Source organism: Vigna unguiculata, chromosome 3, assembly GCF_004118075.2.
Source record: "Vigna unguiculata cultivar IT97K-499-35 chromosome 3, ASM411807v1, whole genome shotgun sequence".
Classification (NCBI taxonomy): Eukaryota; Viridiplantae; Streptophyta; class Magnoliopsida; order Fabales; family Fabaceae; genus Vigna; species Vigna unguiculata.
In genome coordinates this window covers 20,330,099-20,356,345 of record NC_040281.1, presented here as the reverse complement: position 1 = coordinate 20,356,345, position 26,247 = coordinate 20,330,099, and the positions used below count along the sequence as shown (strand labels likewise).

The 26,247-nt window shown below is 34.0% G+C and overlaps 2 protein-coding genes across 2 annotated transcripts; one reads left to right on the top strand and one right to left on the bottom strand.

Moving 5' to 3' along the window:
• The first annotated feature begins 4,092 nt into the window (after positions 1-4,092).
• Positions 4,093-7,024, top strand: LOC114178915 (probable zinc transporter protein DDB_G0291141). Its single transcript, XM_028065062.1, has one exon. It carries the CDS (start codon positions 4,182-4,184, stop codon positions 6,606-6,608), a length of 2,427 nt encoding a protein of 808 aa, XP_027920863.1. The 5' UTR covers positions 4,093-4,181; the 3' UTR covers positions 6,609-7,024.
• Positions 7,025-7,679: 655 nt separating this feature from the next.
• LOC114179958 (3-oxoacyl-[acyl-carrier-protein] reductase 4-like) lies at positions 7,680-13,345 on the bottom strand. The gene is made up of 10 exons (XM_028066475.1): positions 12,920-13,345; positions 12,647-12,700; positions 9,402-9,482; positions 9,275-9,320; positions 9,101-9,195; positions 8,971-9,003; positions 8,675-8,809; positions 8,493-8,586; positions 8,304-8,386; positions 7,680-8,067 (listed from the first exon to the last, which is right to left on the bottom strand). The coding sequence occupies exons 1-10, from the start codon at positions 13,175-13,177 to the stop codon at positions 8,035-8,037; spliced, it is 912 nt and encodes a 303-aa protein (XP_027922276.1). The 5' UTR covers positions 13,178-13,345; the 3' UTR covers positions 7,680-8,034.
• Positions 13,346-26,247: the final 12,902 nt, after the last annotated feature.

Here is a 26,247-nt window from a genome sequence, read left to right as displayed (position 1 = left end):
TAATAACATCACATTTAATAATTCCTCATTTCCCAAAACGCGGGAAATTTAAGTCTTTATTTCGTACATCGATAATGAAAATTCCGAACAAGTACTCGTCAATTATAAAATAAAAGTCCAAGAACATAAATGTTTACAACTGATTCAGAATCATAAAGTAAAATCCCCAAGATATCCCCTCTCCGCAACTAAGCTTCACCAGAGCCACCTGCATCAACAACATCTGCTCCTGTGTACCGCGTACACGATCATCGCCAAACACACGCAGATAGGGTGAGCTTAACAGATAAAACATATATAATTATACAGTTTCATATACATATTCACATATCACTAGGAATAATTAAACATTCTACATATGTTCTATACTTTAATTCCTACTATCTGACCCCCAGTCAGATTATTCGTGTTCTACATCGTCTAATTATTACTTTAAGGTGACTTGCTGCCATACCTATCGACCACAACCGATAGAACACGTGCGGGAAATAATGCTACGAATCATACACCGTAACGCCAGGTAGAGTTCCCATATACGAACATAGTCCGTATCGTCCCAAGACTACCTAACTCGTCAGCCAACAACTGAGGAGGGCAATCTATCTGAACCCATCCGTACTGGCCACAACCAGCACACTCACACCGGCAACATTCGCCAACCCGAGCCACAACTCAAGGGTTCCTCATGTTCATCCGCCATCCCGAGCCACAACTCAAGAGATGCTATTCCGAGCCACAATTCAAGGAATACCACGTGTTTAACCCCTATCCCGAGCCATAACTCAAGGGATACGTTCCGAGCCACAACTTAAGGAACACCAGCAAACCCACCTTTATCATTTCATGACCAGATTATCATCGCATCTAACCTGAACCTAACGCACTCCAAACTCTCCCACATGCCCCTGATTTCCACGTTGTCGCCTGGCGATATCCTCTAGCCCGCCAGGCGGTACACCAGACCTGGAAATTCCAGGTTCTGTTACAGCCTATCACATTTTCCCCCATTCTCTTGTTGCGTTTCCTGTCAAATATTCTCTTAGTTCACACTCTCACTCACTCGCATATAGACTCATGTGTAATTCCCCACTCAATCTTTACCACTTTCTCCCTTACAATTTCAACATCAATTGGTCTAATAGCAAGGTCTCCTTTCCTTCCAACCCTAACACTGTTCCATTACTTATACAGATCATTCAAGTCGGAAATCAACAAAATACCACCTCAATTATTTTATAATCACCAATCCCCAAATTTCCCCTCGATTAGAATCCTCCCTGGAAGCACATAATCAAAAATCGCATCGACAAACTCGCGTCGCCCGGGGGAAATTCATCACTGTCAGGCAGATCATGAAATAAGCCCAGAATTTAGCCATCCATTTGCGTCGCCTGGCGGTACAGGGTTTCACCGCCAGGAACTGCCCCCAGAAACACTCTAAAACTCATATAATAGGCATGAGCCGTCTAGTGGCTATGTATGGCCCGCCAGGCGGTTTCTGGAAAATTTCCAGAAATAAGAATTTCACAATCAAAACGAGAGTCATGCATTCACATCATCATATCATTCATGGAATTTAATATAACAACAAAAATAAATAGAGTCCAGCTCCCCTAACTTGGAATTCCTTCGCTTAAATTGAAATGTTCGAGATACTCCAATGATCACCACATCTCTCCCTTCTTGGTGTGCTCACTCAAACCTCACCAGAACCTCACTCAAACCTCACCAATCTCTCTTATTTTCGTGCTCTAATTCAGGTTGCTATTCCAGCTTGCCAAAACCTTCACTATGACCACTTTTTACCCTTTTAAACTTGGCTTTTAGTAAAGTTTAATTACCCAAAACGAAAATTTACCTAATGGTACTGTTAATTACCATTTAATTGACCTTTATCATCTATTTTTCAGCTACCCAAGGTTGCCTCTCAACTATCTAGGGTTTTTCCCCAACCTTTCATATTCAATTCAAAGCCAAAATGCCAAAAATAAAGTTTTTAGTTTAGTTCTCCAAGGTTTGAACCCATAACCATTCAATCACAAAGCAATTGCACAACCAATTCAACCAAGTCATGTTTCATGCTTAACAAATCCAATTCAGACATCATATCATACCAGAACATGATTACATAGATTTAAATAATAAAACAATAACACAAATGTTAGCATACATAGGACTTGACCCAAGTCCTTTCACACAATCAAAGTACTCTCAACCACTTGAGCTAGAACTTTTCCACATCATACCAACCATAATTTAATTTCATAATTATTTCCCCACTCGCATTTCTTAATTAATTATTTAATTAATTAATTAAATCCTACGGGTCTTACAAAGACAATTAAGAATATATGTTGGATATGATTCTCCCTCAATAATAAAATATCTTGAACTACCAATAGTTCAACATATTTATAGTTCGACTTTTCGACTATCACTTTGATGAATAAGTTTTTCCAACATTAGGGGATAAAGAAAACAATTGGAAAAGAATATTGGTTGCAATGAATTATCATTATCTTATCTTGTTCCTCGTACAAAAGAATGTGAACTGGAAGTTCAAAGGATAATTCATAACACGCTTGAAGTGTGGTAGACTTGTTAGTTCCAAAGACACGTTTGAAGCGTGGTAGGTCTATTGGTTCCAAAGATAAAAACTCTTGAATGAGAAAGGGAGCTAAAATGCAAGCTGACCTAATCAAAAAGGTTGAAATTCAAAAAGACTCATTTGACATAATTAATGATTCGGTTCCAGAAGAACCTCAGGTACTTGAAATTGTTGAAAATGATGAGATCTCAATAAATAATGTCATGAATCATATAATATGGAACCAAAATGAAGTTAACATTGACGAAACTTTTACATATAATATAGCGATAAATGTTATGAATGATAATGAGGATCAATAATCAATGATCATTGAAGATTGTCGACAAAGAAATGATTGGCCAAGATGAAAATATGTAAATAAGCATAATTAGGTTTGCTTGTTAAACGGAAGGTTTTTTGGACCTATGGTTTGCACACCTCAAGGTGTGAAACCCATTAGGTACATATGAATTTTTGCACAAAAATCAAATTAAGAATGATGGAATTATTAGATACAAAACACAATTGGTTGCTCAAGGTTTTTCAAAAAACTTGATATTAATTTGTGAAAAGACATATTCTCTAGTATTGGATGCAACAACATTGCAATATTTGATTATCCTAATTGCACAACAAGGTTTGCATTTACATCTAATGGATGATGTTATAAAAATCCCTGAAGGATTTTATTTGCCCAACAAGGCAAATTCTAAAGAGGGTTATTCAATAAAATTGAACAAGTCCTTTTATTAATTAAAGTAATGAGGACGTGTGTGACATAAGTGTCTTATTGAGTACTTATTGAAAGAAAAATATATTAAAGGAGTCAGAACAAAACATATTCTTCCAAAATTCTTTTTCACTTATGCTCTTCAAATAAATGGTAATGTAGAGATCCAAAAGATTTGCTCATGTGAAAATTTAGCAGATTTATTTACAAAGTCTTTGTCAAGGAAAACTTTTAAGCAATTGGTTCACAAGATTGAACTTCGTCATCTTAATGATGTAATTTTACATGAAGGGGAGAAATAGAAGATGTAAAGAACAATATTATATAAAATGATGCATTTTTTTTCCTTCATTAGGTTTGTTTTTATCCCAAAGAGTTTTTTCTATTAAGGTTTTAATGAAGCACATTCTTTCATTTTTTTATCAATGGACACCCACAAGAGAGTGTTATGAATTAATGGTCGTCCATTGATTCGATACAATGATACAATTACTCATGTTATTGATATGATTGATACCCATATAACTCTCCTTATCAATAATAAGATACAAAAAAATTACTCCCTATTATCTTATTGTCTACCATTCCTTTCTTTTTTTTCTATTATTAACTTTATTTCATGATTGAAAATTATTAAAATCTTGAAGTACATTAAAAGTTTAAGAAAAACCCATCGTTTTACATTTCAATAAAAAAAATCAATTATTTTTTGTCTAATAAAATAAAATATATATTATTGAGTATTCACAAGATAGTTAACCCTAAGAAATATTTTTGTTAACCCAATTCACTCGAACTCAGCCAAACAGTACCCCTTTTGCCCGTCGACTCAACAACCGCAGACCCATAGTCCACCCCCAAATGGCCGATCACGATCACGATCACGATCACGATCACGGTCACTCTCACCCTCATCACCACCACCATCGCCCGCACCGCCTCTCAGTTCCTCCGCGAACCGCCACATTCGGCGGCACTCCGGGACCCTACCCTGCCCTTCGATACTCATCATTCCCTACTCCGACGCCCACCCCTTCGAAAGGCCGCCGCCCACCGGCTTCTTTTTCCTTCCCGAAATCGAAATCAAAATCCAGATCCTCCCTCTTCTTGCTCCTCTTCTTCTCCCTCCGCTCCCTCTACTCACTCCTCCCCTTCCTCCGTTCCTCTCCCTCCTTCTCTCTCTTCCCCTTCTCCTTCCTTGTCTCTCTCCTCTCCTTCACTCTCACCCTCACCTTCTCCCTTTTCTCCTCCTCCTCCTCCAAAGATAACCCCTTTCTCCACCACAAGCCCAAACACTCTCTTTTCTCCCTCCCCCACTCCCACCACAGGATCCTCCTAACCAAATCTCTCCTCCTCGCCCTCGTCTTCCTCCTCCGCTTCCAAGCCCTCCGCTACTGCAGCACCGCCTCCATGATCCTTGCCGAACTCATGGGCTCCGTCGCGGCCCAGCCCAGAAACCCCCGCCGGCCCAACCTCCGCGGCTTCCTCTTCCTCTCCCTTGGCCTCCTCATGCTCTCCTTCGGCTGGGACCGGGTCGAATGCTTTCCTTTCTCTCCCACCTGCGTCTCTGGCAGGATTTGGCCTTTGTTTCTTCCTTTCTTCTCCGGCTTTCTCACTCGGTACCAGCTCGTTGATTCCGGAACCACGCTTAAACAGCTTGGCAACAAACGGGTTCGGTTAATTACTCTCTTTTTCACCACTCTTATTCTCTTTGTTCCCGCCGTTTTTAGCTTCTTTGTGTTTGAGTCTGAAGAAGACAGTGTTGCCTTTGGGAATCTGCTATGGCCCCTGGCCAACACTGTTATTTTCGGTGTGCTGCTGAGTGAGAATTACAGCGACGATGACAACGATGATGATGGTTTGGTGAGTTTGAGAGACTCTCAGAGGGAGTTTCTGGTCACTTTCGTGTGTACCCTGGTATTGGAACTTTTTTACTTCCCTGAACTTTCCCTCTGGGGTTTGTTGCTCTGTGGATTATTGCTCTATATTGGTGTTAGAGACTTGGATCCTTTTCATTCCAATGAAGAGGAGTCTTTTAGTGACGTGATTATGAAGCCTATTAGACATGTTTTGAGTGAGAGGAAATCAAGGAAAATCGCGCTTTTTCTTCTCATCAATGCTGCTTATATGGTTGTGGAATTTTCTGTTGGTTTTATGAGCAATAGTCTTGGGCTGATATCTGATGCTTGTCACATGTTGTTTGATTGTGCTGCTTTGGCCATCGGGTTGTATGCCTCGTATATATCTCGTTTGCCTGCGAATAATCACTATAACTATGGAAGAGGAAGATTTGAGGTGCTATCAGGGTATGCTAATGCTGTGTTTCTAGTTCTTGTGGGAGCCCTCATAGTGGTCGAGTCCTTTGAGAGGATATTGGATCCCCAAGAGATATCAACTAATAGCTTGTTGGTTGTCTCTATAGGAGGGCTTATAGTCAATGTCATTGGCTTGATATTCTTTCACGAGGAGCATCATCACGCCCATGGCCATGGATGGTCTGGATCATCATGCTCCCATTCACACTCACACTCTGAGTTACATAATCACCATCACACCCACCATGATCATGATCATGATCATCTGCATTGCCATCCTCACGAAACAACACATGTAAGCCATAATAAATTTATATCCATTAGTGATCATGACGATCATCATAGTCATAATCATCATAGCCATGGGAGTAGGCATCATGGTGAGTGTCACGATCATGAAGACAATCACAGTATTCGGAGTCCTAAGCATCTTGAAGCTTCTCACTGTCATGACCATGGTGAACACCATATTGATCACGGTCATGACCATGAAGAAGCTCCACTTGTCGACAAAGAGCATGGCCATCGCCATATTGATCACAACATGGAAGGGATATTCTTGCATGTTCTTGCTGATACCTTGGGAAGTGTTGGTGTAGTTATATCTACACTGTTAATTAAGTACAAGGGATGGCTTATTGCTGATCCTGCCTGCTCAATTTTTATTTCTATTTTAATTGTATCCTCCGTGATACCTTTACTGAAAAATTCAGCAGAAGTTTTACTCCAAAGGGTGCCAAGGGTGCAAGAGCGTGAGTTGAAGGATGCCTTATCTAACGTTTTGAAGATAAAAGGTGTTTATGGCATTCAAAAGTTTAATGCCTGGAGCTTCACGAACACAGATGTTGTTGGTACTCTGCATCTTCACTTGTCGACAGATACAGACAAGACATCCGCCAAGTCTCAGGTTTTGCATCTGTTACATAATGCTGGAATCAAGGATGTAACCGTGCAGGTGGAGTGTGTTGGTTAGTTTCTTTCAAAATAGTTGTTGCCAGTGAAGGTTGTCCAAGGATTACTAACATTGTTTGGAACTGAGAAACAAATTTCCTGACTATTTTCATACCGAATGCTTCACAACTTTACAACATCAACACCTGTCTATTTTTATTCGGGAAGGAGAGTGATTATTTAAATTCGTGAAGGGTGAGGATTTTTGTTTTGGATCTGTCTGTCAGGATCTCACAAGTAGCACAGTTGTAGCTTGCTTAGGATACAGCAATGTAAAGACACAAGCATAGCTGGTAGATTAATAACTTCTATCAACTCTTAATGTTACACTCTTTTATCCTGTACTGTCTTTTTAACCATTCTTTACTTTACTATGGATGTAAATTAATACCTCAAACAACTATTAATGTTATACATCAATATCATCTTCCAATCAAACTTAGAACAGTCATACTGCAATTAAGCCGTCATATCTTTAGAAATCCACAAACCTTAGAGAGGTTCACTAAGCTAAAAATATTCATCTCTACCACCAAAGCAACCCAATCCTTCTTAGGAATTGCATTCACTTTGCAATCCTCTTTTTTTTTTTTCTTTTTGAACTGATAAAAATGCTATCCGTTTATCTTTAATAATCTGGTCTCACAATATTATATTCTTTCAGTAAAATGTGTAATGTCTTTGATCTTTCTTATACTGTTTTTGCAATTCTTTTATGGTTTAACGTTACATGATTGACGTTGGTACTATTGACCTTAGGGCACCAAGCATCTTGAACTTTCTTTATGGTTCTGTGCGGAGTCAAGAATGCACAGATGCTTCATGCTCTTGTACTAATTCTAATTTCGAATTTCAAACTGCTAAATGTGATTAGGAATACTGTCATCATAATTTATATTTGTTGTGATCATAATTTGTTAAACTTGTGGTTGGTTTTATCAAGTGTTATAAGAACCAACTTCGCCAATCGTACCAGACTGGAAACAGTGCCTACAGCCGACTTGATTACAGATGAGAAATACTGTTGACCTTTTTGTTGATATCATTGAATCAGAATTAAACTGGAATAAGCAACTAGAATACTGTACCTAAAGAAAAGACAACACCAAACACCCTCTCCCATGGGAGAAAAACAAAATACAGAAATCCATTATTCAAGCGTCTAGTCCTTAAGGAAAGGTAATGACCAAAATGATAAATTGCATGAAATGTAAAATGTAATGTGACCATAAGAGTCACCAGCGATATGCTAAATTCATCTGAAGAAGCAACCTGTGAGAAAACTAAACTGAACTTCTACCACAAGTCACCAGGTAGCTTAGGCATAGAACATAGAACATTATAGGACAAACTATCCCCATACGACAGAAGTTGAAATTCTGTGGCCTGCGATGAACTGTGATGTAAAGAAGTTCAAATTGCTATATTCGGAAACAGGTTCCTGAGACTTACATTGCCATACCTCCATCAATGGTGAACACCTGCTACGTGGAAATTATGGTTTACATAAACTGAAGGCAGAATAATTGGATGACAAAATGTAAACAAAGTAAGATACAAAAAGCCTAAGATGATGTTAGCACAGGTTATCAGAATAAACTCCATTTTCATTTCAACATGAAAAGAATTTCTTTAACAACAAATAGTTTAGTGATAGAACTCAATAGTTAGTTCTATATTTAGAACATCAATATTAAGAGGGAAATTAATAAATGACCTGTCCAGTGATGTAATTAGCAGAAGGATTAAGAGCCAAGAATTCCACAAGTCCAGCAACTTCTTCTGGTTGACCAAATCTTCCTGAATCCGAAGTAAAAGAACAATATCTATTAGCAACATGCACATTTTCAATTATTTAAAAATTTAGTTAAAGTGTTTCAGAGTTAAAAGTATTTCAGTCACTCACCTAAGGGGATTAACTCTAATCTTTTTTTCTCCATGTCTGGTCGTAGCATGGCAGTCATATCAGATGCAATAAATCCAGGGGCTACTGCATTAACCTGTAATGAAATGCTGAGTTTTAAATTTAATTAACCTTGTCAACCAATAATAAACCTTCCTTTTGACTATCAGGCTCAAAGATTTTACAGTGATGTTTCTGCTAGCATATTCCCTTGCAGCACTTTTTGTGAGGCCAATTACCCCTGCCTTTGCAGCACTATAGTTGGCTTGTCCAACATTACCAACCTGACCAATAACGGATGTAATGTTAACTATTCTTCCCTGCAAAAGTAACAGGAAACTATGAAAACATATTCCTACATCTAGTATTTACATAGACATTGTTGTTAGCATATAAACATAATAAAACACAAACTGATGAAAATTGAGAAAAAAAAAGTCAACTTAATGGCCGAAGGGGGTTCTATGATGGTAGTTGTCACCTTCTTTTTCATAGTCATAATCTTTGCTGCTGCCTGGTAAAAAGAAAACCATCGGCACCAGTAATGAAAGAAAAGAAAAACAGCTATACTTGATTTAACAACAAGAACTTCAAATTTTGAACATGTTCACCTGAATGCAGAGAAAAACACCAGTAAGATTCAGATCAATAACGTCCTGCCACTGGGATTTCTTCATTCTCATCAACAACCCATCTCGTGTAATTCCTGAACCCATGATTCATCTATGAAATCTGAAATTAAAATACACAAATAAATAAGGGGTAGCATAATTTATCCAAGTTACCTGCATTATTCACTAATACATCAACAGTTCCCCATGCATCAACTGCCTGCAATTGGACGTACGAATTAGTCACTTAACCAGGTGGTATAATTTCATCAATCTAATGAATAAAAGAAAATTTTCTCACAGTTTTAATCATAGACTCCACATCAGCCTCATTTGAAACATCTCCAGCGAAGGTAAGAGCTTGTCCACCAAATGCCTCAATCTGAAAGTAATAATCAAATAAATTAATGCAGTTTAGTCAAAAAGCATAACCGATCTAGCTTGAACACATACTTCTATATAGCACCAAACTCATGTTCAGTACAAGTATATAACAATCTAGCTTAGACAGTTGAACAGTGAGTGAGCTGCTATAAACTACCTAATACCTATATTCAACTCCTATTAATAAGAAAATATATAATAATTTACAAATCCAAAACCGTGGATCTATCAATATGACAGACATATAAGTACAACAATATGGCCTCTTCATGCAAGATCAGCAATATGGTTATAATTATTCCAAATTTCAACTACTGAAAACATAATTAAGCCAAGACTATAAATCAATATAATCTACCTCTTTTGACATTGGATGTTACCACTTTGTAGACAACAACTCTCTAATCTTGTGAAAATTTTTCATCTCTTGTTGTTGTTGTTTATTCATACAATACACAATAGACCCACATTTCCTGACCATTGTACTCTCAACGGCTATAAATAGCTAACTTATTAACTATCTAGTCTCCAACGGCTAGTGCATTAACTATCCACAACGGCTAATTTCTTACAACAGCTAGTTACCCATAATGGCTAATACATTTAAGTTTATTAAAAACCCAACAAAACTCCATCGTAAACTTAAATGCTTCTTTTATTCTCCATCTTTGTTTCTTTATTCTTCATCATGGCTTCCAACGTGCAATAACTTTTCTCACATTGTGCTTGTCCCTTTCATGAATTGTTAAGTTCTTCGCTTTCTTCATGACCGACTTCCCTTTCACTTTATCTATGGTCGACCTGTACTTTGCTTTCCCTGTGGCTAACTTGTTCTCTGCTCTCTCAGTTTTTGCATTCTTACTGACAAACTTGTTCTTCTCTTTGGCCGACTTGTTACTCATTGGGTTCTTTGTCTTTGTGGCCGACTTGTCGTTAATTGAGTTCTTATCAATAGGCCGACTTCCTTTTGAAAGATCAGACACACCCACGTATTGTTGTGCTCAATCTCCTCATCCATTTCAAGTAGCCACTTCTCATCTTGCACCTCCAGTGCAGCTCTCAAATCCTTCTCAACTTGTAACTGTTATTGCAAACTTGAAACATCTTCTTCAAATTCTTGCAAAGCTTGTTTCCTTCTCTCTAAACTTGCTTGTAGAATTAAATTGTCTCTAACATCCTTTTCAATACTCTATTGCAAGTCTCTTTTTGCAATCTCTAACCTTTGGATTAGAAGCTCTTCTTCTTCAAATTCTGAGCTACTCAAGCTTTTCACATGCTCAACCGAGCTATCTGAGTAATCCACTTGCTCCACTAACTTATCCGAGCTATGTAGGCGTTTGGCCTCATGCTCCACCACCCTTTGTGGGCTATCTACATGTCTCACCATCCTATGCAACCGACTCGGTTGTCTTACCGAGCTATCCACATTACTTGACTGTCTTTTCGAGTTATCGACTATACTCAGCCTTCTTGCTGAATTCTCCACGCTACTCGGTCTTCTTGCCGAGTTCAGCACTTGCTTATGCTCTCGAGCTACGCGTCATCATCAACAATGTTGCTTCTTCTTCAACATCTTTTGTGAGGTTGATCGTCTCTTCCTTTCTACTTTCAGATCTACAATCTTTGGCAAAATGTCCGGACTTACCACAACTGAAACACTTGCCCGAGTAGCACTTCTTTGCATAATGACCATACTTGCCACACTTGAAGGACTCAACATTTGAGTTGCTTGATTGACCTCCTCTCCATGGACCTCGTCCTCCTCCGTGCCAATTTTGTTGACCAGATTGTTCTTTTTGTTCTTGATCCTCGGCTTCTACCACCAGGACCGCTTCTTATACCTCTTCGATATCGTCCTCTACCTTGAGTGTTCTGAGCTTTCTCATCTTTAATTGACATCTTCGTTTGGAGTAATTGATCAAGTGGCTCCCACTTCTTATTCTTTCGTTGTTTGTGTGCTTCAAGAGATCCTGCAAGCTCTTCAACCGTGAGCTTTGATAGGTCCTTGGACTCCTCAATCACACACACCACATTCTCGAAGTCGTTTGTCAATGACCTCAAGATCTTCTCCACAACTCGGCTAGTAGGTAACGTCTCTCCGTTTCTAGCAAGTTGGTTCGCCACGGTTTCAACTCGAGTAATGTACTCGGCTACTCCTTCTGTCTCTTTCATTCTCATGCTCTCTAATTCACCTTTAAGTGTTTGAAGTCGCACTTGGTTCACTCGGTCATCTCTCTTATACGTCTTTTCCAAAATATCCCACGCTTCTTTTGAAGATTTGGCACTTGCAATCTTCTTAAAGTCAGACTCATCCACAGCTTGGTACAGGATGTACAAAGCTGCCTTGTCCTTCACACGTGCGTCTTTCAGCAGTTTCAACTGGACATTTGACCAACTTGTAGTGTTGGCTGGTTCATCGAAACCATCTTCAACCACCTCCCAATTTTCTTGGGATCCAAGAAGGGCCTTCATTTTGAGACTCCAATTGTCATAGTTGACAACCTTTGTCAACTTGGGCGAGGAAACATTGTTTGTAAGACTAGCCATCTCACTCTCTTTTTTCTCAAACACTTAGGTCTTTAGCTCTCTTCTTTCAAACACTCAAACTCTCTAGCTCTCTCTTTTTTTCACTCGGACACTCAAGCTAACTAGCTCTTGATACCATTTTGTTACCACTTTGTAGACAACAACTCTCTAATCTTGTGAAAAAACTTATTCACCTCTTGTTGTTGTTTATTCATACAATACACAATACAATTTATAGACCCACATTTCCTGACCGTTGTACTCTCAATGACTATAAACGGCTACAAACGACTAACTTATTAACTATCTAGACTCCAACAGCTAGTGCATCAACTACTCACAACGGCTAGTTTCTTACAACGGCTAGTTACCCATAATGGTTAATACATTTAAGTTTATTAAAAACCCAACATTGGAATCACACACCATTCACACCACTGTGGTGTCAATAGTCTTCTTTACATATGTTCAAGTCATCATATCTGCTTTTCTATCATATTTTCATCACTCGATGTTACTCCAATATTTCTTCATACACAGTCGTTTGCATCTTATAAATTATGCATGCACTTGGTCACAAAGTATAAGAATTAAAAGCACCATAGAAAGAGGAAGAAGTTTTGAGATTGTACTTACCAAGTTGGAAACCTCCTCGGCTTGCGTGGATGACTTGGTATAGTTGACCAAAACCTGTAATAGAGTAGACAACATGCAACCCCAATAAGAGAATGACATGAGAGTGTGAGAGTAGTATATATCATGTATGCAAAATGCACTAAATCTTCAAATTTGGAGTTCCTACTTAACCGCACAAAAGCGTTGAAGTGAGAGTTACTATGATTATATACACTATTTTGTTGGCTTTATCTGTTATTAAGATAGTTAAATTTTCTGAATTGGTGAACTTACCTTGCAAGCGGCTTTACCTAAGGAAAGTGCAATGGCACGGCCAATGCCTCTGGAGGCTCCGGTGACTACAACAACAGGTGCTTCTTTGTTCTTCTGTCTTGCTTCAACTTCAAGCTTCTCAGAGGGAAATGAACCATTCCATGTAAACTTCTGAAAAGACACAACCTTGTTGCTCCCTACTTTATGGGTAAATGCCCTTCCACTGGTTCGGAAAAAGAGGGAGTTTGGTCGAGCCAGAGAACCCATAGTCATCATCATCAAGTTCCCTATGCTTTCTCAGACACGCACAAGTTCAATGAGGTTGTAATTTGCAAACAACAAACACTCATTTCTTTCTTGGTGAGGCTACCATTTGGAAGTCACAAAGAGGCAATTGAAGAGGTGATGTTATTATTGGTTTAATAGTTTTTTTCAACCAATTCTGATTCCAATTTCTACAAAAGGGTAAGTATAAGATTATAACAACATTACAATAATCACACATTACAACAACAACACTTTATTCATCAAACTTAACTTGTTGATGAAATCTATAATACATAAGAAATGAATGTCACCTATCATTATAATAAGACTATTACCATGAATGAATTTCATATAAAAAGTTATGTTGGCTCATTTAAGAAAATAGGAAAGTGGAGATAAAATTAAGAAATCCATCGCGCTAAAGGAAAAAGAATTATTAGAATGTTATGTCGGGGAAGTGCCCTGTTTGGATTAATCATTCATGGGTTTGGAAATATTTTGTAAAATAAAATATAGAAATAGTTAAATTTGTACACAAAATAGAAAGCTAAAATTACATAAAGAATAACCCGTAAAAGTCGTAATAAGAATACTTATATAGAGACTTTAAATTAAATTAGAATCCCTAAATTTATTTAAAATTTGAATTAATTAACTAAAAGAAATCATAATAAATAAAAATTATAAAATAATTAAATTATTTTCTAAAATTTATTTAAAATTCGAAGTATGACAAAATATCATAAATCTAATATTGCTCCTTGAGATTTGTCCTCAAAATGGCAATCTTTGGCTCCATAAGAACTTGTATTAAAAGTGCTTGCTCCAAATTTTAGCAACTTACTCATCAGTTTTTATTCTATTCCGGCTTAAATCATTATCATTTGTATTTATTTAACTTAACTGTTCTTATATTTGAAAACCATGTCTTAGATTTGTCATCTCAAATTCATTTCTGTATGACTTCGAGTTAATGTTTATAACTTCCATTTTTTTTTTTTGGAGAGGAAAAATAGACACTACTAACATATAAGAAGAGCAAAAACACAAGATGTACCAATCACTGTCTTAAGATACAGAGATAGAAAAGTATGCTTTAAAATACTATTTTTCCAAATTTTGACTTTTGTATCAACCTCACACCTATTTTTACTCTTGTAGAATGACATGTCACTATGTTGTCTTTAGATCATAACATATGTTGTCTTTAGCTCATAACGCTTGTTGCACTAAATAGTTGTCATACTAATAATTTTATTATTCCACATTATAATTCCATACATATTCCAACTACTTTTATCTTATTTCTCTAGCCTCTCTATAAATAAAATTCTCCTAAAACACACATTTGACTCAAATACAACAAATTCACCCTTGACATTGAATACAATTGAAAATCTATGTGAGTCTAAGTCCTACATTAAATACAAACGAGAAAATTGAGTAACAAGATCCATAATTTCATTAAATTAAGATTTTAGGTTCAGATAGTGGCGGATCTTACTCAATATTTGTCGAGAGCCAAAATACACTTAAAATCAAATTATTGAACTCATTGATAATTGAATCAGTATTAAAATTTTCAGTTATATTTTGTTTTCAATGTAAATAATCATATCGTCAGCAAGAAATTTATCATCTATTTTATTTCGCAATCTTGTTTTGATAATTTTCATTGTAGAAAATTATCTTTCTATTATAGTTGTAGAACCAAGAAGAGTTAAAATAAGACAAGACGAATTAAAAAATCAATCAAGTAGATGTAATTGCCTTTCCTATTTTTTGTCAAAGATTGATTTTTTCTATTTTCTTCCTCGCGTTATCTTCCATTTTATTACTTCTAAATAATTAATTTATTATTTTATTTCTTCATCAATATACTTATGTTTAAAAAAGACTAAAAGATAATTTATCATAATCTAAATAAAAATTGCAATACATAATTAATAAAAGAAAAATATATGATAATCAAATCACAATTAAAAATCAGATATAAAAAATACTTAGTGCATTACTTTTTCTTCTATATTTATAAAATTGAATATACGAAATGCTCGTAAGATAAAAAATAATATTAATTATTAAAATAATATTTCATTATCAATTGAGAAAAAAAATTACTTTTTTTTTTCAATAATGGATGAAAGCATACAAAAAATGTGAGCACAAAATAATGAATTTGTGTTCAATTTTCTTTTTTTCTTTATAAACAAAAGAAAACAAAACAAGTAAAAGTTTAGAGTGGGTATAATATGTGAGAAACTCACAAAACGGTGAGAGAAAAAATAAAAAATATCTTAATAAATTTGTTTATTTTTTATTAGATTTAATTTTATACTTTATACTTTATTATTTATTAACATTAAATGTTATATTTTATAAAATAAATAAAAAGATACCTATTTTAACTTTCATCAATTCCCAATATATGCTTTTATTATTTAAAAATTTCCGAAAAGTCAATTTTTTTATATATAATTTGAAAAAAAGAACAATTTTCATATAACATAAATAAAAAAATCAAACAAAATTGGGGGGCCACGGCTCCCCCCTCCCTCCAATGGTACGTCATTGGGTTCAAAGTAATGTTAATTCTTTTGTGAGTTAAACTCAAATATCAATATTATTGTATCTCCTTAGTGATCTCCCTGAAAGATCCATCACTGATCACCTGTTCACTCTTTCTCACGCATTACTCATTCACTCTTTCCCCCATGTTACAAATTTTTTTATTGGCAAAGAATAAAAAAATATGTGTAAGTATAAATAAAAATGTTTGTGTGCGTGTGTGTTTGTGTGTGTGTGTGTTTGTGTCTATATCTATGTGTGTGTGTGTACGTGTGTGTATGTGTTTGTGTGTGTGTGTGTGTGTGTGTCTGTGTCTGTGTGTCTGTGTGTCTGTGTGTGTGTGTGTGTGTCTGTGTTCGCGTTGTGCACATATAAGACACACTTGGAGTATCTCAACCCATATACCAAAAGATCACGATTTAAATAAAGATGTTTCAATTCACACATAAACCTTCCTAATAAGTCAGATTAACAACCACTGCATTAAATACATAGACAAACATAAAACTAATATATAAATGAATGGTCAACAAAAAATAGTTTGCTCACTCGTGTGCAAGCTATGTAGTCTAGTGCCTCAATGTTAGGGTATTTAGGCATTGTTGAAAATTTCCCAAATACATGATAGGTAGGATAATATGAGATATTCACATGGCAATTATTTTCATGTTGTACATTTTACAATCAATTTTATCGTTATGGCATAAATTTTGATATCGTAATCCTATATAGTTGGTAACAATTTATTATGGAAATTACTATGATGGGAGCTCTATAACTTTCACATGAGCTATGTGTTTTGGTTCATCAAATCTACTCTCTTCTACCATACTATACCATCAAAGTTTAGAGAGTGGGGTTTGAAACTGAAAAGCACATTAAAGGATTCTCATGTCAATGACAATGGTTGAAGGTTAGTCGTTATTCCTTTGTCCTCATTAGTTTTAAAGCAAGGTTAAATACCTTTGTTTTGAATATGTTCTGGTTATCCTTATATATTCTTTATTTGTGTTCTTTCGTTGTGTTTGATGTCATACTTAATATTATCAGCGTTTAGAGGTGTTGTCATTGATAAGGTGGCGCTAACCCATTGTTGGGTGTTGTTGTTATAGGTACAAAAGGTCTCAGAGCATCGACACTACGACCCTTTGAAGCTTTGTCAAAATCGCTCCAAGGAGTCTTAGATGTGTTTTATGTACTCATGTAGTGTGTAGAACGCTATCACTTACCTATAACAATTGTCACCATTTTTTTGGACAATGGGTGTGCCTATTATTTTGAGATTAAAGATGAATTAAAAATGCACATTTTATTTTGTTAAAATACTGAGGAGTATATAATTTTTTTATATCCATATTTTAACATGAAATATTTTCTTGTGCGATTATCAAGTAGTGCATTTTGTTTGAATTACGACACAAGTTTATTAAGGATTGATATATGAATATTCATTTTAAATCTATTTTATAAAAGAACTCCGTCAGATAGAACTAAAGAAAATATCACTATATGATTTTGTACGTAATATATGACTTTTGTACGAGACCAATACTTATATAATTATGGTTGGACATAATTATTTTGTAGAAAGAAAAAACTTTGAACTCGTTACGTAAATGCACCATATGGGTTAATTTTTTAATTTATATATTGAATATTATTATTTATTTTGATTGCATTATAAATAATGTTGATATGCAAATATTTATTCTAAATGTTTGAAATGCTTGGAAGGTAGAACATAATAGTTTTATCATGTGGTTATATGAGTATAATTGAGTAAGACTTTAACCACACATGTAAATTTTATGTCACTAGATTCATTCATTAAGACATGTGTTTGCATCGCTAAAACATAATATAGTTTTATCATTTAGTTATAGGAGTCTAATTGAATAAGACTTTATACCACAAACAAGTTTTATGTTACTAGATTAATTCATTAAGACATGTGTTTGCATCGATAAAACATAGTAATTTTATCATTTGATTATATGAGTCTAATTGAGTAAGATTTTAGCCAACAAAAAATTTTTATGTTACTAGATTCATTCATTAAGACATGTTTGCATTAGTAAAACATAATAGTTTTATTTGTTGGTTATATGAGTCTAATTGTGTTTTACATTAGTAAAACATAATAGTTTTATTTGTTGGTTATATGAGTCTAATTGTGTAAGACTTTAGCCTAGAAACAAGTTTTATGTCACTAGATTCATTCATTAAGACACGTGTTTGCATCGGTAAAACATAATAGTTTCATCATTTGGTTATATAAGTCTAATTGAGTAAGACTTTAGCCCACAAACAAGTTTTATGTCACTAGATTTATTCATTAATACATGTTTGCATCAATAAAACATGATGTTTGTTATAGTCTCAAATTATGGTGATGAACATGTATTTCATCTTTAAAACTTACCAAGATTAAGAGGGGTGCGATCACATCATGCGCATAAGGGACATTGTGATTCAACTGAAAGCTTTGAATGTTACCACGTTTGATTCCTTTCTAGTACATTATATTTTTGTGCATTTTACCTCATAAATATGCTCATTTTAAAATTTCTTATAACACACATAACCATAAGTGGTCAATTATGCATTTTATGACCATGTGTGTTCAAGAAGAAGAAATATTACAATGGAGGAAGGTGGAATGGTGAACTTGAGTACTTCTCCTTAAGAATAAGAAGAATCAGATTAATCAGAAGGGAAAGACGCCTGCTAAGCAAAGGAGTCTAGGTGTTTCTTTTGTAAAGAAAAAAAGGGACACGTGAAGAAGGATTTTCCAAAGTTTAAGAAATGGCTAGAGAAGAAAGATATATTTTGGTTTGTTTGTTATGAATCTAATATGATTAGTATTAATCATAACACATGGTGGATTGATTCTAAAACTACAATCCATGTTTTTAATACCATATAGGGTATGCAAAACCTAAGGAGGCGAATGGGAAATGAACATTACATTTGGAAGCAAGATGAGTTCAACGTGGAGGCCATTGGGATATGCAATTTAGTTTTAAACAATGGTTTTATTTTTGTGTTTAGAAAAGGTCTTTTTCCTAGTTTTGGTAAAAACTTAATTTCCATTTTCTAATTTGCACCTTTGGGTGTTTCTTTTAATTTTATGGAATATGGTTTTACTTTATTGAATAAATCGAAAGTTGTTGGTTTTTGTGAGTATGTGATGGTATTTACTCTAGTAAATTACAAATTACACTACTTATAGTTCAATCATGTTTCTACTAGGTTAAAACAATGTGTTGTGAATGAGAATTCCTTTATGTTATGGTATCAAAGATTGTAACATATCTCTATTAAGATAATCAAGCAATTAATAAAAGGTGCAAAAAGGAGTTCAAGCCTACTAAAAATAATTTATACATATATTTATGAAATCTACGATATTTCATCACCTTTATAAATGGTTACTTATAACATATATATTTACTTGCTTTATTCTAAGGATGAAGCTTTAGATGCCTTTAAAGTTTTTAAGGTTGAAGTAGAATTACGATGTAGAAAGTAACTTAAGATTGTGAGATGGGATAGAGGTGAAAGTACTATAGTAGATACACTATTAAGGGACAAGCACCTAGTCCATTTGCATATTTCTTCAAGAACATGAGATTGTTACCCAATGGCTGGTTCTTTGGATCATAATTGTGTGGCAGAAAGAAGAAGTTGAACTTTAATGGATATGGTGAAAACACATGAGGAGTCATGCGAAGCTTCCTAAATTCTTGTGGATTGAAGCACTTAAGATGGTTATGTATATAGTGAATCGAGTTCTAACCAAGGTTGTTTTAAGAACACCTTTTAAGTTATTCAAAGGTTGGAAATCCAATTTACGACATATACACCTTTGGGATGTCCATCTAAAGTGACATTTTATAGAATCTAAGACTATTAGTCAATATTTCATTGGATATGTTGAAAAGTCCAAAGGTTATAATGTTTTATTGTCCATCTCATAACACTAGAATTGTGGAATCAAGAAATGTGAAGTTTCTTATAAATGACTTTAGTAGTGAGAGTGATTTAATTCAAAATAATCATAATGAAGTTCAACCCTCTAAATAAAATAATAGAGTGGTTGTCATTCATGCTCCTTTAGTTCAAAAGCGTATCAAACAACCAATTATTCGAGTTCTAAAAATTGTTAGAGATAGATCAAGTTGTTGAGGAGCCAATTGAACAAAAAGTTTCTCATCAAGGTAGTAAAGTAACACTAAGAAGATTTATGGGGATAAAAAGATCAATCAACAATTTCTAGTGATTATGAAATGTATTTACAAGAATAGATTATAATGATCTTGAACGGGAACAAATGAAGAATGTTTCATATGCTTCAGTTATTGATAGTTTAATGTATGCTCAGGTTTGCACTAGACCTGACCTTTCATAGTTGGAGTTTTAGGAAGATATAAGAGTAATTCAAGTATTGAAAACTACAAAGTTGCAAAGAAGGTAAAAAGATATCTTCAAGGATCAAAGGATTTCATGCTCATATACAAACAAATTGATAGTTTAGAGGTGATAGGCTATTTTTATTCAGATTTTATTGGTTGCATTAATACCAGAAAATCAATATTTGGTTATATTTTTATGCTAACTAGTGGAGCTATATTTTAAAACAGCAAAAAGCATACCTTGACTACTACTTCCACTATGGAGGTTGGGTTTTGTACCGTCCAGGGAATGAACGACTTCAACATAGTTACTTTGGAGCACGACTCAATGAAGACGTATCATAATATGTATTGTCTCAGTCTAAAGATTCAAGCACCCAACGCAAGTCAAGCACCTCAAAACGGTGATGAACTTAATTTCCTGAGGAGCAGCTCATCTAGAGGATGAGGTCTTCATCCTAGAGACGAGGTGAAGCACTTGTAAAGCAGCTCGTCTAGAGGATGAGGTCTTCATCTTAGAGATGAGGTGAAACGCCTGGGAAGTAGCTCGTCCAGAATATGAGGTCTTCATCCCAAAGACGAGGTGAAACACTTGGGAAATAGCTCATCCGAAGGATGACGTCGTCATTCTAGACAAGTTGAAGTACCTGAGGAGCAGCTCACCCAGCGGATAAGGTCTTCATATTAGAGACTAGTCCAAGCGCTTGTGAAAGCAACTTATCCAGAAGATGAGGTCTTCATCCCAAAAGCGAGGTGAAGCACTTGAGGACCAGATCGTCCAAGGGATGAGATCTTCATCCTAGAGACAAGATGAAGTGCCTAAGGATGACTTTAGTAGTGAGAGTGATTTAATTCCAAAATAATCATAATGAAGTTCAATCCTCTAAATAAAATGATAGAGTGGTTGTCATTCATGCTCCTTTAGTTCAAGAGCGTATTAGACAACTAATTATTCGAGTTCCACAAATTGTTGGGGATAGATCAAGTTGTTGAGGAGCCAATTGAACAAAATGTTTCCCATAAGGTAGTAAAGTAACACTAAGAAGATTACAAGGATAAAAATATCAATCAACAATTTCTAGTGATTATGAAATGTATTTACAAGAATCGGATTATAATGATCTTGAGCAGGAACAAATGAAGAATGTTTCATATACTTAAGTTATTGATAGTTTAATGTATGCTCAAGTTTGCACTAGACCTGACCTTTCACAGTTAGTCCAAAAGACAAGGTCGACCTCAAGGGAATGAAGCATCTGGGGAGCACCTTGGCCATAGGATAAAGTACCCAAAAGGCAGTTAGGCCAGAAGACGAGATGCCTAGAAGGCAGGTAGGCCAGAAGATGAGGTGCCCAAAAAGCAACTAGGCCAGAATACGAGGTGCAAAGAAGGCAGCTAGGCCAGAAGACAAGGTGTCCGTAAGGTAGCTAGGCTAGAAAACGAGGTACTTAGAGGGCAGCTTGGATGAAACCATGTTGTATGCACCTGGGAAGTTGGTCGAAGAGCCCAATGGTCAAGTATAAAACATAAACAAAAGCACACGTAGGTTGGGTCTATAAGGCGTTCACGAGCCCATAGCACGACGTAAATATCAACACACTCCCGAAATTTTCGCCACGAAAATAAGTTCAAAGAGCAGGGTAGTTGTAACTACTCAACCCCACATAATAGGGAAAAATGTCTAATGTAAATATTCTATCTATAAATACAAGAATACTCCTCTAGTAGGAGGGGGGTCTCTTTTTGAAAGGCTAACTTTAGTAAACTTAATTTCACCAAGAGTTCAGAAGAGTTTTTTTGTTTTTGGTAAGAAATATCCATTTTTTGTTGGAACAAGTTTGTTTCTTATTTTGAGGCTACCTCACTTGGTGTATGGTTGAAATGTTTTATATTTGGGTTTAGAGTTGTGGATTCAATTGCTAGGCCATTGAAGTTATAATGTGATAACTTTGTTGCATTGTTTATGGTTAAGAATAATATAAGCGAAAGTCAAACTAAGCACATTGGCATTAAATATCTAACCATAAGAAAATGTGTTAAGTGGTCATTGAGCATATTAGCATTGAGTTGATGATTATCGGTCCTTTGACCAAAGGCATGCCATTAAATAATTTTAAGGATCATTTATCATAAACGGGTTTTGGTTCCATGTTGTGACAATCATTACTTTTACTTTGATAAACCTATTATTCAATTTTTTTCTCATTTTGTTGTGCACATATTTGTTTATTTTGAGAAATTTTGTTTGACATAGAATAAACATATGATTTATTCATTATAGTTAAGAGTCTTTGATGAAAGACTTGATATATTGTGATACATGAGAGATAATACTCTTTTTGAAGGACTTGTCACCATGATCTTTGTATTTAGTTTCTTGTATTGATTGATAATAGGATAAATGGACCAAGTGGGAGAATGTTGGAAATTTTCCAAATATGTGATATATGAGATAATATGAGATATTCACATGATAAATTATTTCCATAGATGTGGTCCATTTGTCAATCAATTTTATAGTTGTTGCATAAATTTTGATATCATAATCTCATATAATTGGGAACAATTTATTATGGCAATTAGTCTGTGATGGGCAAAGAGCTCTATAAATTTCACAAGTGCTTTGTGTCATCAAATTTGTTCTCTTCCACAATATACTATACTATCAAAGTTTAGAGAGTGGGGGGTTTGAAACTAAAAAACACATTAAAAGATTCTCATGACAATGACAATGGTTGGAGGTTAGTCCTTAATCTTTTTTCTACATTAGTTTTAACAATCATTTCTACTAGATTGATTTACAAAACATGACGAATGCATATATTGGGTCTACTGGGAATTTCTTCCATTAGGCAAAACACTCCATAACAATCTGTAGAACACCAAAGGAAATTTATATAATCTTTAAGATGTATATAATCCACTTCCGAAGCCTAAAAGAATAAATTTATATAATCTTTAAGATGTATATAATCCACTTCGTTTAGGCCCTTTCAACTTTCTATCAATTTAATGCTCTGTTATTGGATTTGATCTACTCCAATGTGTCCCATGTTACTATATATCGACATTCACCAATTACCAATTGTAGTAGTAAAATCATGATCCTCATCTAAGTCCATGAAAAAATGAAAGTTATTTCTAATAACTTCCATTGTTGTAGTTTGAGTTTCACATTCATGAATGAATAGTAAAACAATAATTGTTTTTAAAAGAAATTTCAATCTATAAGCACTATTCAAATCTGCAAACACTACGGAGATTTTTATCCAAATCAAGAATATAAAATAATTTTGTAAAGACTATCATGGGTTAATGTAAAGAATTTTCCTTTTCTTTTGGTATGCATAATTTTACTTCATTTTCCAAATTAAGTTTTTTTATTGAAGTGATAAACTAATGAAGAAATAAATTAAAAGACATAGGCAAAAGTGAAGAATGAAGTCTTAATTAATGCGATATTAGTTCTTTTAATATTATAATAAATATTCATTATGATGGTTACTTTCAAATAACTTTACTTGATGTTTCACTACAAGAAAAACTCTAAATAAAGACCAATTTTAGTGACAAAAAATATTTAAGTATAGTGACCAATTTAGATACTAATTTATAAACTAAAAATATTGGTAATTAAAATAGTTTAAAAATTGATCCCTAAATCGGTCCCTATAGTGAATTGATCTTTAAATTGGTTACTTTTAGCTACCAAAGGATTTGGTCTCTAATTCTATTGGCAAGCAAAATCTTGGTAGTTAATGTTAGTGACCAATTTAGAAACTATTTTAGTTACCAATAGTTTTGAGTTTATAAATTGGTATCTAAATTGGTTACTATAGTGACTAATTATTTTTTGTCACTAAAATTGGTCATTATTTAGGGATTTTCTTATAGTGTTCAAAATATTTTTCTGTAAACAAAAATATGTTTTGAAATATTTTTCATTTTGACCAAATTCATTATAAGCAAATAATGCTAAAAGTTCTATCTTCACATAATGTTTTTAACAAAATTTTATATACATTTTATTTCCCAAAAGCAACATAGAGTTTTTCAAAAGTAATGTACATGATAAAGGGTATTAATGAAAAAAAAATTTCCCAAACCTTTCAAAAAATTAATAGCATAGGAAAAATGTAAAAGCTAATACATGATAAAGGCTACTAATAAAAATTCTTTTTTCCTAAACCTTTCAAAAAATTAATAGCACAGAAAATGTTGTTTTCCTAAACAATGTTGTGATAACTGTATTGTGAAATTATTGTGATAATAATATATTTGAGTGCATTACCTCAAGAACCTCTTTCACATTCTTGACATTTTGATTATATAGATGCTTTATAGAACTACTCATTAAGCATTAGGCCATATGATATGACATTCTTTGTTCTTACATCATATTCAGCTTTTTGTTTTCCTCTATAATTTAAGTTGAGAAGTCCTTCAAAATATGCATATTTTTCTTAAGTTGAAAAGGAATGAAAGGACCATTTGTAACAACATGACAAACCATTTATCAATTGATTCAAGAAATATTTTCAAGTGAATTTTCTTAACATGATATTTTTTCCAACGAACAAAGGGGTTTGTTAATAGATGCATGAACATCAAAGGTTTGTTTTATCCAACCATGATCTTTTATTTTGAAAGACTATAAAAGACCAACTCTAGGGTCAATTGTAAAGAAAATAAGGTTGAACATTACCAAGAGGAAGGTGAATTATTGGTTTTCACTTTATTGATCAATTAAGAGACATTTGGAAAAAATTTTGACTATTTATTTCAGAAGATAAGATTCTAGCAGAATATACATATTCAAAAAGTATAAAAGATGAGGGTAGAAAGATGCTTAGGATTTTAAAGTAGTTCAAACTAACTTGATTTTGTATCCAATATCAATCTACTCAAGCTAAGATATTTTCATTATCTCACAAATGCCATAGTACATCCATATTACACATGTGATACATGTAATTACACAAAAATATGCACAAAAACCCACTTAAACAAATTCTCAAGAAACACTAACTAAATGCAAAAACATACTACACCATAAGTTGTAACAAAAGTCACACATTAAAATGAAAAATATATCATTTGTATGATGAATATTTAAAAGATAAGATCAAAAAGTAAAGAATCAAACTTACAACACTTAGCCTTGATGGATGTGTTTCTTAAAAATGAAAGAAACAAGAGAAATTTTAACTCTTTAAAACATATCTTAATAATATATGAAATCAATATCGTAATATGTATAAAGCCATTGATTTACAATTCAATATATCTTTGAAACTATGTATACATTTTTTTTAGAAGAAACTTTATTGTTTAAAACTAATTGATTATTTTGTTACCTGTTATTTATGGAAACAACACTATAATAATTTAATGAATTATTTCTCATTTAATCAATTAATTACACAAGTTAAAACATGAGATAACTCAATATGAACATAATGGATTATTTGTACAATGATGTTTTGTAACAACTTTAAGATAATCAATTATTATTAAAGATAATCAATTAAAGTTTAATCAATTATTCTACTTAAGATAATTAATTATGGCAACTAATAGCCAATTAAAATTTTTTAAATACTTTTGAAAACATCTTATAGAAAATGAAGGCTAATAATGATTATACTTTTTATTCTAAAATAAATCTTATTTTCATTTATACATTCACACACGTTCGAGCATGAAAACTATAAATGCTCAATACAAATGGTATTGTTACATCATCACACCACAATCTAGAGAAGAAAAAACAACCTTCATTCTTCATGATTTTGATCAACAAATTCTATTTATAAACTAGCAAGGAGAAAGAATACATATCTTGTGTTCTTTACGCTAATAATGGAGAATCTAATGTATGTGATTGTAAACAATATTAGGCTGATTTACAATGTACTTTGGTAGGGTTCTCTGACTTTAATTTGTCGTGAACTTGTATGCTAGATGGTCCGTTACATATTACACATTCAGAATTGACATGTTCGTTGGTTAGTTAGAAAACTACTTTCCAACCAACAATAACCTTGTCTACCACTAAATTAGAGTATATGATGTTAGTAAAAATGACTAAAGGGGAGT